The sequence below is a fragment of the Fringilla coelebs genome, assembly GCF_963513975.1.
Source record: "Fringilla coelebs genome assembly, chromosome: 5".
In the NCBI taxonomy this organism is placed as follows: Eukaryota; Metazoa; Chordata; class Aves; order Passeriformes; family Fringillidae; genus Fringilla; species Fringilla coelebs.
The window spans coordinates 48,780,655-48,794,644 of NC_140033.1; the positions used below are offsets into that span (position 1 = coordinate 48,780,655).

General features: G+C 44.4%; 1 protein-coding gene across 1 annotated transcript in view; it reads right to left on the bottom strand.

Annotated features, from left to right (window-relative positions):
* Positions 1-4,958: 4,958 nt before the first annotated feature.
* Positions 4,959-13,990, bottom strand: part of EP300 (EP300 lysine acetyltransferase) — a 59,870-nt gene continuing 50,838 nt past the window's right edge. The window contains exons 27-31 of the mRNA XM_084206498.1: positions 13,524-13,689; positions 12,717-12,881; positions 10,507-10,668; positions 9,767-10,048; positions 4,959-8,368 (exon numbers count right to left, since the gene is read on the bottom strand). Coding sequence (XP_084062624.1) covers positions 6,146-8,368; positions 9,767-10,048; positions 10,507-10,668; positions 12,717-12,881; positions 13,524-13,689 — 2,998 coding nt within the window. The 3' untranslated portion in view covers positions 4,959-6,145. The remainder of the gene's footprint in view (positions 8,369-9,766; positions 10,049-10,506; positions 10,669-12,716; positions 12,882-13,523; positions 13,690-13,990) is intronic.

Below are 13,990 nucleotides of genomic sequence, written 5' to 3' on the forward strand. Positions count from 1 at the left end.
TGTTCTGTCACTACCTGCTCATATAAAAAGTCCATTTTCCTCCTTTTTATAATCCCCCTCTGGGTACTGGAAGGCTGCAGTGAGGTCTCTCCAGAGCCTTCTCTTCTCCAGACTGAACAAGCCCAGCTCTATCAGCCTGTCAAGAAGCTTATGTAAAGGTAAGCCCCCGGAGGCAGTTCTATTTTCCACCCTTTTATTTTGTTGTTACTGTCACAGTGTTGACATTGTAGGAGGGGAAAAAAAAAAAAGAAAGAAAGAAAGAAGGGCTGTACTGAGCATTCCTAGTCTGTATGGACTTTGTAGTGAGTGGCTGAACAAATAATGTGTGAAGCACAACTGCACAGTCTTAGCTGCAGGTGGGAGTAAAGCAGCATGAAAAAGGTTCATTCCAAAGGCTCACCTTATACATGGATTGCTCTTCCAGACAATCCAAAGCCTGTAACATGGGGCTACAGCCTGTTCATATAAACACAAAGCTTTGAGTGTCACTATCCATATGAAACACGCTGAGAATCCAGGGTAGTGGTCACAGCCTAATTACAGGGGGACAGTGTTGGGGAGCTGGCAATGCCAGTCTGCAGCTTGATCAGCAAATTTGCATAGCAGCAGGGATCCTCCACATTCAGGTTTTCCAAACAGTCCTCCAGCAATGTTAAAAATAGAAAATAGCTTTAAAATAATATAGTTAATAATGAAATAAATCATAATGACTGTTATTGCCTTGTAAATACGGCTAGACATTGCAGAGCATGGCAGACAGCAAAGCTGTTTCCAGGAAAGACACAATCCAAAATTAAAGGCTCATTAAGTCTTTCTACTGCAGTAATCTTTCATGGAACACATTGTGAGCTATAACTGGTGTGCGTGCCCTGCTCCCTTCCCAGAGTGGAACAAGCAGCACTGCTCCCTTAGGTCACACACAGGCTGGCTCAAGGCTTCTTGAAGGCTTCAGTAGAAACAAGTCCTGTGTTGACACAAAACAAGCTTAAAAGGCAGTCCCCACACCACAGCTGTTCATTTTTCATTGCAGGTCTAAATAAGCCTTTTCAATAAATAATGGTATTTAAATAAATTAATTTTAATGTGAATCAAGTTCATCTTGATTGAGACATACTTATATTCTTTTCAATAATAAAAACTCTGTTATGTAACAATAATCATAATAGTTCTGTAAAGCCAACTCCTTTCTTTATGGAGAGAAAAGCACTGACAATCTCAGGTAACCAAAACCCAACACTTAGATTAGACTTCACTTTTCCCATCTCCTTCCCTGCTGCTGTTCTGGGCTTGATCTGTGTTTTAACATACTCTGCAATAAAAATTTTAGAAAGATCAGTATCAAAGGGCTGCTGTCAGGTGCAATGACAGAAGGAGCCCCAGTGCAGTGGGAGGGATTATTGCTGCAGGACAGAGGGCCAGGCTGCTTCCTCAGGCACTCAGCTCCAAGGTGTGCAGCTCTTGTGCTTCAGCATCTGCTCTGTCCCTCATTACCACCCCTTCTCTGAGGAGCCTTGTCTCACTGGCTCTTTGTGCTTTTACTGGGACTGTCCTCTCACCCAGGAGCTCTGGGATGCAGAGCTCATGTTCCAGGTCCCCAGGCTTCATAAATTATCTACTGCTTCTCCAGAGCTTCCTTTTTCAGTTTTCTACTCTGTTATTTCAAAGAGCTCATGAGAATGCTGATGCTCCAGGGGCCTTTTTTCACTTCCAGCACTAAGTGGCAGCCATTTGGTTACAGGCCTTCCAAATTCTTGTGTGCAGTGCGAAATGGCACATGGCTTTCCTAAGGCTCCTCCTAACTGACACTGTGAAAAACCAAAAGCCTTTGAAGGGTTTAATTTTTGTCATGAGCACTGGGAAGGGAACCATTTTGAAGAAAAAGTATTTATAGACACGTAAGCCTTGGCTGTACATTCATGTTACTGTCTTTGAAAAGGGAAGATAGGGTAGATAAGCTTGGAAAACCAACAAGAAAACAGATGGAATAATATAATAAAACATATTCTTCTTAACCTTTGGCAGAATAATTTTACCCAGGTGACCATGAAATGAAGAGAGTATCCTGCACTATGTAAGAAGAGGCAACAGCCTACTTGCAGGTGGGAGATTTGAGCAGTTGCTGTTTTCTAGATCTCTCTCGTGGGCTGAGGAGCTTGCAGAAAACCCTTGTCAGATCATCCTTAATGCTACACTCAAGTTCTTCCACATTTACAGCCACTTGTCACTGTCACAGTAATTGAACAGTTTCTATAGTGAACAAATAATCCAACCCCAGACCCAACAGGCAATCCAGTTAATGGCACAAATACTAAGTTAGCCTGTCCTTCCTTGCTATTTTACTACCACATTAAATCTGTCAATATATGTCAACACAACTCTACATACAAATACTAATGGAGCAGACTCTTCTGACTGCTGCTGTCTTTCACTACAGGATCTGTTCCAGAGTGCCCAGAGAAGATGGGCTGGAGTCCTTGAGTTTAGCTGAAACTGGAAGCAGCAAAAAGACCATCTTGGAAACAGGAGGTGGAGTTTCTTGCAGAGAAATTGTGTATTGTATACTGGAAAAATGAAACAAAAGCTGGAATGGCTGTCACTGTCATATCATCTACCTCAGTGCTGCCACTGCCAGTAAGAGGCCACAAGCTCTGCTTTCTGTGAGGCTCTGTCAGGCTTTGCCTGGGCTTGTCTTAGCCTGCCAGGAGCTGCTGTAGCTCATTTTGCTGTTACAACAGCTGTCTAATGACCAGGTGACTGCACCAACATTGTCTTGGGTTTTGAGCAATTATCTGGTGTTTGGGCTACCCAGTACAGGAGAGACATCGGCATAGTGAATCCAGCAAATGGGCAGCACAGTGATGAGAAGACTAGAGCCTCTGTCAGCTGGGGAGAGGCTGATGGAGCTGGGATATTGCAAGGTCAGACATTAGAAAGTTTACATCCGTGAACTACACATTATTTGAGTACAACCATTAGCATTGTTGTAACTGGACAATCAATATCTGACTGGATTGCTAGAACTTCCAGTGTGAATTCTTTTTGCTGGTCCAAGAGTCTAATAAACAGCAGTGAAACAACCTAACTCAGAACTGAATGGCAAGAAAGATACAGATGACACCCAAATTTTGTTGTCACCCTGAAATCCTCCTGCTACTTGAAACAGCCATAGCAGTGTCCCTAGTGGTGGCTTCTGGTCCTCCAGTAGAACCAGGGAAAGCAGAAGTAGAGGGATGTAATTTTAGACTATTGATCATCCATATCACCTCAAAAACCGAACTTGACTCAGAGTCAGCACCTACAAAGAGGGACAGAGCAGCTCTGCCGTCACATAGAATGCATCATGGCATCTTTCAAGCAAGTCTCTATGTTGGCATTTGAAGTTGGAAGATCTGTAGTGTGCTCTGCAAGGTCCCAGGACTTCCCCACTTCAGATGCTTTGATGCAGGTCAGGACAAATTCTAACCACGGTTTGTGTGCTAACTCAGTGGCACAAATGAAAGCTGTTTGCACTAAAAGCCTTTAAGTCAGAAGGCTGGGCATACTTTTCACTTCACTGGCCTGTATGTGGTCAGAAAGAATTTTATATTTGCTCCATCCTGAGAAGTCCACCAAGGCTGAAAGCAAAATTAGGCTTTGCTTGGTGGCAGGGAAGGAAGAGGAAAGCTTACTGTGCAGAGCACAAACCCAAACAATTCCAGGCTGTCCTGGCATTCAATACATGGGGGTTTTTGCTTTCTCCTCTCCTTTAGGTCAGGAGCAGTCCCTCCCAATGCACCAGGGTGATTGTGGGCTTGGTGCAGAGCTGGTCTGCACGGTGCCAGGGCAAGTAGTATGAGGTTTAGCCAAGGCTGAAATACCAAAGCCCAGGGCTGCTTTCCTTAAGCCTGCCACTAATTTTCTACCATCTTGCTGAAAGCTTGCCACCAGCCCCTTTTAAAATACAAGATTCATTGTCCTATTTGTGTTTATATCCAAAACCCAAGCATTTTACTCCCACTTTTGAAGATCTCTAACACCCATTCACATTGTAATACACCATTAGTTTTATTTGGCACTTACCCCTTCCATCATCTTCCACCAGCAGTTTCCTGAGGTCAGCTCGCTTGTTTTATCTGTCTGGGATCTACGGATACACTGATGTTCCCAACACAGCTGGCATTGCACAGTCGTGCTCCTCGGTCCCATCTGGGTCTTCCAGGTGCATAATGCCCTGGTGGTGAGTTATTCCCTAGGCAGCCAGCACTGTATGCACATGCACACCATAAGGCTGGATTTTGGGAAGCCCTCAATGAACCAGCCACATCTACCAGAACCAGCTTGAGCACAGCATGCAACAGGACTGGATGAACTCCATGTGAGCGCAGCTGCGGGCAGCACACAGCTGGGGTCACTGCCCGTGCACTCCATGGTGACAGCATCTCTGCTCCCGAATGCCTCTGCGTCCGGCAGGTGTCACCAGATGTGACACAGGGTGACTGGGCACCCACGCACCCTCCCGGTGCAGCACCTGCCTGCAGGACATCCACACAAGCTTACCTCATGCTCACACTTCAGTGCCAAAAGGCGCACAATATACTCCAAGTGAAATAGGATCTTTTAATATCACATATCCAAACAAATAGTTCTCATTTCAAAATGCAAAATAGGTCCTTTGAAGATCAGCTGCTCCCAGGCTGTGTGAGCAGGGCGGGGCACAGCTGACTGGCACAACTGTTGAGGTCAGACCTCGTTTCTTTGGTAAGATACATGCCGGGAACAACGCGAATGTAGAGTTGTACCAAAAGAGTCCATTTAGAAGACTAATTATTACTCCACACCCCTTATTAGAGATTTGCATTTTAAAACAGTCATATACATTAAATAGCTCTCCGACGTCTAGATAGCAAACATTTGAAGTAGCACATACTCCGCTACCCCCACCGTTTTAAGAACAAGCAACACATGTGGGAGAGAAGGGAAACATTAAAAACAGGCTGTCTGTCTCACACAGTTTATTTAACAATAGGTAATAAGAAATCAATTTTAACAGTCTATACAGTGATCGAAAGTTCTTATTTATAAGTAACCAACTTTAATTGCATGATATACAACATTTGAGGGTTTTTTGCTTTCTATTTTCAAGTTTTACAGAAAATGGAAGAAGGTGGGAAAGGGGCATGGGAGAGAGAAAGCAAGCATAAAGAAGAAACCCCAGGGACTTTTTCTCAGGTTGAAATAATCCCGTTGGAATTGTTTCTTACCCTCTTTTTTATGTTTTTTTTCCTTTGTTAGATGTAAAAATAACAAAAAAAATTCTTTCAAGAAAACAGAAACCACAATATATATACTACATCCATTTGGCAGCTGCCCCTGTGTATTTCCAAAAATGTTGTCTTCTCTCTACATGTACAAATTACTTTAATACTTGAAGTTTTTTTAAGCTCAGACTCTTGTATAGAAAATTCTTGGAGGACAAAAGTAGACTTCAGGAGGGGACTGAGTTATTTAATATTTTTACATTTTTCAAAGAATTGACATATTTCCAACCAAAGAGGAAAAGATTGGTATTTATTTTTATATATATATATTTATATATGTAATGTAGTTTTAAAGCAACATTAACCCCTTTTGTCCTCCGGTTTCAGGAAAGGTTCTCCTGTGTTTTTCTGTTGTTCTGTTTTTGTGGTGTTTTTTTTCGCAGTGACATGAAGAAAAACCAGAATAGGGAAAATGTTTACCATCTGCCTCAGTAAATAATAACTATCAATATTACATATTTTCATTAATTTAAAAAAAAAATAAAACCTATTGGAGGCATGAGCAGGGCATCCTTTGGTGAGCAACCAAAAGACCGCCTTGCTCCCCCAACCTCCCCAACGCACACGAGGAAAAAAAAAGCCAAGAAAAAGGACTGGTTATGATTCCAGCCATAACAAAAATATATTCTTTGTACTCTACTGTCCCTCAGGTTCGTTGTCGGTTTGTTTTTAAAACCACAAACTACTGCTGCAGAGTTCAGATGTGTTCCAGGGAAAAATGTCGTTTTAGCTAAGAAAGATTCAAAAAAATTTGTCTTCAGTACAAAAAGTCTTGCGAAAATAAGTTTTTTTAATTTTCTTTGTTTTTTAATTTTTTTTTTTTTTGCTCCCAAAATGCTACAACGTGTCTAGTGTATGTCTAGTGTACTCTGTGAAAGGTTTGAATTCAAGTCTGAGTTCTCGGAGCTGAGCCCCAGTTCCGTGGCGCTTGTACCATGGAGGCCTGCCATGCCGGCATTGCTAGCAAGCTGGGAAAGCATTGCACTCTGGTCCGGGCTGGCAAAGTGCCCTTGATCCATGGGGTTAGCCTGGGCAGCTACCAGTCCTGGATGCGGGGAGCTGGTCTGCGGGGACACGTGGTGTGGAGAAGGCTGAGGCTGCATCCGAGGGGATGGGCTGGAATGAGGGGGCTGGGACTGGGGCCGCGGTGAGGGTACAGGCTGTGGAGAACGCACTTGATTGGTGAGCGATGAAGGGAGCTGCTGGCCCTGGAGGTGTGGGGACTGGGCCTGATTGGGGAGCATGTGCTGTTGGGGGCTCATAGGATTGGGCTGAGCTGGGGATCCCATCTGCTGCTGAAGCAGCCTTTGCTGGAAAGCCTGTTGCAAACTGGCTCCTGTCTCTGCACTCATGGCCTGTGGAAGCTGGCTTATTTGTCCCATGTTTCCTTGCTGCATCTGCTGCATGTGATGCTGCATTCGCTGCTGCTGCTGCTGGGGATACCCGACACCCTGGGGCTGCTGAAACTGGTTGTGGTTGGCCATCCCTGGCCCCAGCGCCGGTCCCGCTCCCTGCTGCTGCTGCTGCTGGTGGCGCTGCTGCTCCATCATCTGGTGCCGTCTCATCAGGAGATCTCGGAACTGGGGAGCCATCCCCGAGTGATTCATATTCATCTGCTGTGCCTGAGGATTCATCCCAGCCATGGCCTGCTGCGGCTGCTGCTGCGGCTGCTGCTGGGGCATGCTGGGTCTCTGCACTCCTGCTTGCATGGGGTTCATGTTCTGCATGGCCGGGTTGGGGTGCACCCCTCCTTGCTGCCCTTGCATGGCCTGCTGCGGCTGGAGCCCCGGCTGCCCCTGCGGGATGCCAGGCTGCCCCGCCATGCCCTGCGGGTTCTGGGACCCCGCGTACTTGGCCGCCCGCTGCTTGATGAAAGCGGCCAGCAGCTGAGGGTTGGAGTGAAGGATGTTAAGCACCTGCTGCTGCTGCATGGGTGAGCTGGGAGACCTGAGAGTCCGCAGTAGGTTTTGTAAGGCCGCCTGGGGCAGAGGTTGTTTGGGCTGAGCAGCGCCGGGTACCTGACCCATCCCCGGCTGAGGGGCCATATTCATCGGCTGACCTGGCTGAGCTACTGACATCATGGATGGCCTCTGCATTCCTGGCTGCAGCTGAGCTTGGGGTAAGGCCCCCTGCACCCACGGTGGCTGCTGCTGAATTCCTGCCGGCCCCATTCCTTGATCTATATGGCCACCGGGACCTCTGCCTATCTGTGGAGGGTTCATTCCCATCGGTGGCATCTGGGGCATCTGGTGCTGAATCGGCCTTTGGAAGATCTGAACCTGCGCCATCTGGCGCTGGGTCTCTGCTGCCCGCTGGATCTGCATGGCCATTTCCACTGCTGCCGGAGGAGGACCCTGAACTGGTGGCTGCGGTGGCTGAGGCGGAGTTGGAGGCGTCACCTGGCCACCTGCCTTGCCCTGGGACACAGCGCTGGGGGGCTGAGTTCTTGGCATGGTGTAGGGCGGCATGCTGTTGGGAGGCGCGGGCTGAGGCTGTGACACAGGCTGGGGCGGAGGCTGGGGTTGCGGGGTTTGCGGTGTCGGGGGCTGCTGGCCCGTTGGAGTTGTCGGCGTGGCCGGCGTGGGCGAGGGCAATCCTTGCTGCTGGCCCGCCACACCCGTGCGCTGCATGCTGGCCATCCTCCTTCGGAGCATCTGCGCCTGCTGCAGGCGGTGCTGGAGCTGCTGCTGACGGAGCTTGTGTTTGATGTTGAGGCAGAAGGGCACGGGGCACTTGTTCTCCTGGCAGTGCTTTGCGTGGTAGCAGCAGAGAGCAATGAGTTGCTTGCAGATGGGGCACCCTCCGTTGGTCTTGCGTTTGCAGCCTTTGGTGTGTTGGACAACCCGTTTCATCTTCTGACAGGACGGCAGCGAGCAGTTGGCATTGCGACACTGGCAGGCGTGGACCAGAGACTGGATACAGCGCTGGATGCTCAGGCGGCGCGAGTCGCCGGGGCTCTGCGTCGTGGCTGTCTGCTGGTTGTTGCTCTCATCATCTAGACCGAGGCCTAATTTTTCCATCTTGTGGTCATGGTTTTTAGTGTTATAGCAGGTGATGCACAGGTCATAATCCTGAAAAGTCAACAAAGGACGAGTTATCAGTGTTCCTGAAACTCCATACGATAAAGGAATAAATGATGTCCTGCCACCTCAACAATTACTCCCAGCCTGTTCCAGGCAAATTTTTGCTCTAGGGAAAATTCAATCTTTTATGCCATGTTGAGGTACTAGAGAAGGAATAAACCCAAATTATAGCCAGGGAAAGTGTGTGGGTGTAAGGGTGTCTGAAAGCTACACAAATATATAAACCTTGAAAAACAAGTTGGCTCTGAGCTAGTAAGTCACACATTATTCAGCTGGGCCAGAAAAATCCCAACAGGAAAGGAGAAGAAATAGGCAGGGGACTCATCTGCTCCTACTTCAAAAGAAGAGAGCAGGAGTGGCAGAAGAGGTAGCAGCTTTCAAAAAAGAATGAAAGCTGCATTTTCAGTTTGCAGATGTGAGTTAAACAACAAAGTGCTGAAAGAACAGAATGCGTTCTGTGAGAACAACAGCACATGAGTTTGGGTTCAATAACTGATCTTTAAGAAAAAGACCTAAGTTCTTAGGATTGACTAAACCATAGGAAATTTAGAATTAACTTTCTGGTATGTAACAAAAAAGTAAAAGCACCTGTGTGTGCATGTATACATATACATACATACAAACATATATATATACACACACATACATATATACATACATATATATACACATACACACAAATACATGTACATACACATACACACACATATATATATTTGTAACCAGAGGAAATGGAAGTATCAAATTGTAATTAGGATCAAATCTGAGTCAGTCATTCACTTCCAGCAGGCTAGAAAACTAAGTAAGAAGCCAGATACAATGATAATCCAGCTTCCAGTGGGCGTTGAACCAAACCCCTCAACTCGATCTTCAAAAACACTGGTTTTGCAAACACTTCTGAAGACACAAATGCTGTTTGCAGCATTCTACAGAGAGACAACAGAGTAGTGAAGGAGTCACAGGGGTACTGGGATCTGACTTGCAGCAGAGAAAAACCTCTGTGCCAGCAAACCAACAGAGAGCTCTCTCTACAGAAATACTGCCGCCCCACACTTCTGACTCTGGAAGGAAAATGTACACATTGCTCTTCAGAAAAATCAGCTGATCCTACCATTCCAGCTCAAGCCATGGCTACAGTTCCCAATTCCTTAGGCAGCAGCACCTTAAATAAACTACAGAAAACACAACTCTTTCAAGGCAGAAGTCACACCAAGCAGCACATTAGCAGAACCACTTGTTAAGGAAAATGTTTCCCCTCCTTTCTGAACTGCCAGCAGATGAGCTGCACATATCTTTTTCCATCAGTTAATAATGAGAAATCAGATAAAGAGCACTCTGGGCACAAAGATACAGGAGCAGAAGCAGGGAAAACTTCACCAAACATACCTCACAGACAGTGCAATGCCATCTGGTCTCCACATGATGCTTGCACTCGTTGCAGGTGTAAACAAAGCGGTCTTGGCTCTGGGTATGCAGTTCCACCAGCATGCACATGGTTGACCACTGAGCCCTTCGTAGTGAGGAGAACTCCAGGTGCTTGTCTCTAGCAAGGGTCAGGAAAGCATCACGCCCATCCATCAGGTCACATGGAATGAGCGGGTCAGGCTCAATGATGGGGGGCAGGGAGTTGGCTGCAGGGCCAGCAATGAGACGGATGACAAAGAAGACCTGAAAAATAAAAAGGCTTAATATGCTAGCACTTATCAAGATGTTTTGGTCAGCAAACCTCATTACAGAGTGTACAGTTCCAGGATCAGCTAACATTTGAATGACCAGCTGCAAGGTGGGGTGCTTGTGAGGCCTGGGAAATCTCAGACCTCTGGGTGCCCTGCAGATTCACCTTCCTGTGAAGGAACAGGAAAGAGGCACTGAACTGAACAGTAACAGTAGAACTGCTGTAGCAATCTAGACTGTTAGGAATTTCTGCACGAGCACAGCTGCATTTATTCCCACTGCCCTTGCAGCAAAGAGCACCCAGACTTACTGGTACTGGTCTGTCTGGGTGAGCCACTCAATTCTCCAGCCAAACCTGTATAATTTACAGGGCATGACTCTGTTTGAAGTATCAAAGCTTTGTACACCTCTTTATTGAAATAAAAAACATTTCTCATTCAATCAGCTCTTACCTCCTTGTGCTTCTCCATAGTAGCATACAGCTTTTGGGAGAGGTCATTGGACACATTGGGCATGCCAGGCTTCTTCTTATTGCCACGACTCAAGCTGCTCTTGTTTTTACTTGTCTTCTTATTGTTCTTCTTTTTGGCATTTTTGCTGTCTCCCTTGCTCACCTAGCAGTTTTAAAGACATTATATATATGTCAGATATCTAAGAAACACCACATCACAATTTTGTTATCTTTATATATTCTGTAACTGCAGACTACCACACTTCGCAATCATTTACTTTGAAGACACATACTAGTGTCCCCAGAAACATTAAATCAAACTCCATTAGAATTACTCCAAAAGATATCAAGATCAGCAATATATACTCCAAAAATACTAAAAGCATAGATACTCAGGATGTACAAGCAAAACATTATATAATGAAACTTGTTTGTCCATTACAGCTACACAGTCTTGGACAATCACCAAGGGGTTCAGCAGATGAATTCTCAATGCAATTCAAAAGTAAAAATAACTGCAAAGTGCAATTGATATCGCACTAAACAAAGGTAAGAAAGACTTAAACCACTTAGATTTAGTTTGCTACAGCTCTGACAGATTTACTTTTAAAAGACTGCATTAAACTGATTTTGATACGAAGCTGTTGTTCAGAGTCCAAAATGCATCAGTAGTGCAGCTTCTAGCATGCACCTGTCATACCCTGCAACACTCAAACAAGACAGGTCAGCTTAATTTCAACTATAGTCTGTTAGCAATGAACAGTGTCTTGCTCCCTGGGATGCTTAGAGAGCCCCTTAAAACCTCACAGCATAAGATGATCGAGGATCAAAATAATTGTTACCCAAACAAGCACTTTCTCTAAGCTTAAAATAACTGTCAGAATGGAAATTCCCAGGGAACATGGATGACCATCACATCTCTTGACAGTACAGTTTATTATTGCCCCTTCTTCAAGTATGAAACACAGGATCAATAAAGAGTTACAAATATTTGTAATAATTATAATAATAAAGTTAAATAGTAATGTACTGCAAGTTGGCCCTATGTCAGGATTTTGGGGCCAAACTGCTGTGAAGGCTCAGCTAAATATTGACCAACCTTGCACAGAGAGCTAAATGATCCTTCAAGATGGTTTCTGGGTATATTAGAGAGATGAGCACTTGAAGCTACACCTCGTGGAAAGCAAACAATACCTTCCTAAGAAAGATGTTACTTAATGCAAATTTGATATCATGTTGCCTAATTTCCTGCACTTTAATTAAACAAAGTCCTTGAAAGAAGGTATTGCAAGGAGCAGCACAGCAGAATCACAATTTTTAATTGTAACATTAAACCTAACTTTTTTTGATCCAAAGATCTTCCAGCAAAAATTTCTAATCTTCCCCCAAAAATCTAGTCTCTGATAAGGTGATGAAGCAGCAGTGTTTAAAGAGTTAACTAACAACTACTACTGCATGAGCAAAACTACTACCCTTATCCTAGATTCACCACTTCTTCCATAAAAGTTCAGAGCATCCAAGGATAGGCAGATGCATAAATTCTGCATCTGTTCACTTTCAAACTTCTTCTTGAATTAAGAGGCATCTCTTATTTTTGAAGGGTTTTTTGTTGAACTTGATAACACAGTTTTACGTTCTCAAAAAAAATTGCACAAGACACCAGCAAGAAACTTCTCTAGTTTAAAGTAGCCCAACAACAGTTCAGCAGTAATTTGTGCTTCAGATCCTCAATGCCTTAAAGCTACTAAACAAACCTATTGAGAGTCAAGTACCAACTCATAGCATTCCATTACTTTCTCAGAACATTCTGCTAAGACTGGTCTTTGTATCTAAGTTAGAAAGAAAAGAGTGACCCACTATTTAAAAGCTAATGCTTAAGGAAAAAACTTCCAAATCAGGCTGAGGTGGCAACATGATCATTGATAACAACTAGATTTCAGCAACAAAATTTTCAACTAGCAGCTGTTTCAACAGAATTACTTTTGGTAATTAGACAGTTTATAGCCCTATGAACACCCACTGTTCATCCAGATGTACCTTAGTGGTATTTTACCAGCTCTAGTTTAGAAACTGTAAAATTGAAATTTATTTTAGAGTGAGAAGTGAAAACTCAGTTAACCGAAGTGCCTTGTGCCCCTCTTTTTTTTTTATAATTAGCCTTATCTAATCAGAACTTTTACATTAGATCATGAAAAGCAGAAGCATCCTTACATCTGTGCTTTCATTACTAGTGTTTTCTTCTCTCTTCCGTTCTTCTTCCTCTTGCTCTAGTTCCTTAATGCTCTCCTCCAGAACATTAGGCCAGAAGTCCCCTTCAAAGTAAGGGAGCTCCTTTGCACTGGTTAGACGGTCTTCTGTTGCCTGCTTAAATATATCCTGAAAGAGAGCAAGACCACTTTTGGTTATCACTAATACAAGTCATGTAAGGAAAGGCAACGTTCTCAATGAGTGACAAGAAAAGGCATCAGCAGACTAAACAAATGAAAGCTTAATATTATAATTCATCTTACTAGAACACATACTAAGTGCAAATTTAACACTGTATCTGTTACAGTTTGTCAAATACGTTTCAAATATTCCCACTCAGAAGGAAGAAATTACTGTGTGCTAGACTCCAATATACATTCTTACCAACTGGGACAATGTTATCACCATAATCTCAACATTCATTTAAATCCTTATAATTCCAAAGATTTTACATACTTCTAACTGCATCAGCATCCTAACCCTGCAATTTGATCTAACACAAGAAGATTTAAGATTCCATATATGTTTTTTTTCTCTTTTACAGTATTCCTCAAGAATTTAGCTTGTTCTAAGGAACCATTTCAAGTCTTTTGCTAGAACAATTTCAGAAGCTACATGTTTTGAAGAGAGTATGTTTTAACTCCAAACTTTTGGTGCTCAAATTCACTTAAATCTAATGCAGTAAACACCAAGAATCAGACACAATGCATAAGGCAAGGAAGAAATGAAGACAAGACTGATCAATCTCCCCCAAGCACACACTTAGCACACCTTGTAATCGTGGACAATGCGCTCCGACACAGACTTGTCCAGCATCTTTTTGTACCACTCTTGCAGTCGCTTGGGTTTGGGTATCTTCTGGTCAGGAGGATGGCAGTGGAAGATGTAGTCATCTCCTTCACTGGGCGGGCACGCCCAGATGTGTCCAGTAGTATACCTGGCGTATCACAAAAACCGGGACATGTGGGCGCTGACAATGGACTCCCGCGCGCTCTCCTCTCCGACACCAGGTGGCGCCACCCTCGAGGTTGGCAGCTGTTCCGGACCTAACATTTCCATCTTTTCACTAATTTCCTAAAATCCAGTGCTATATATGGAGCACTTCTATGTAAAGGGTGCACATCTTACAGCCCAAAAAACAAAGCCTGACACAAATCTGCAACTATCTCCCAATTAACTAATGGGAGAAAGATTGAGTCTAGGTATTTCCGTAGTGAAATCTTGAGACAGAGCAGCAG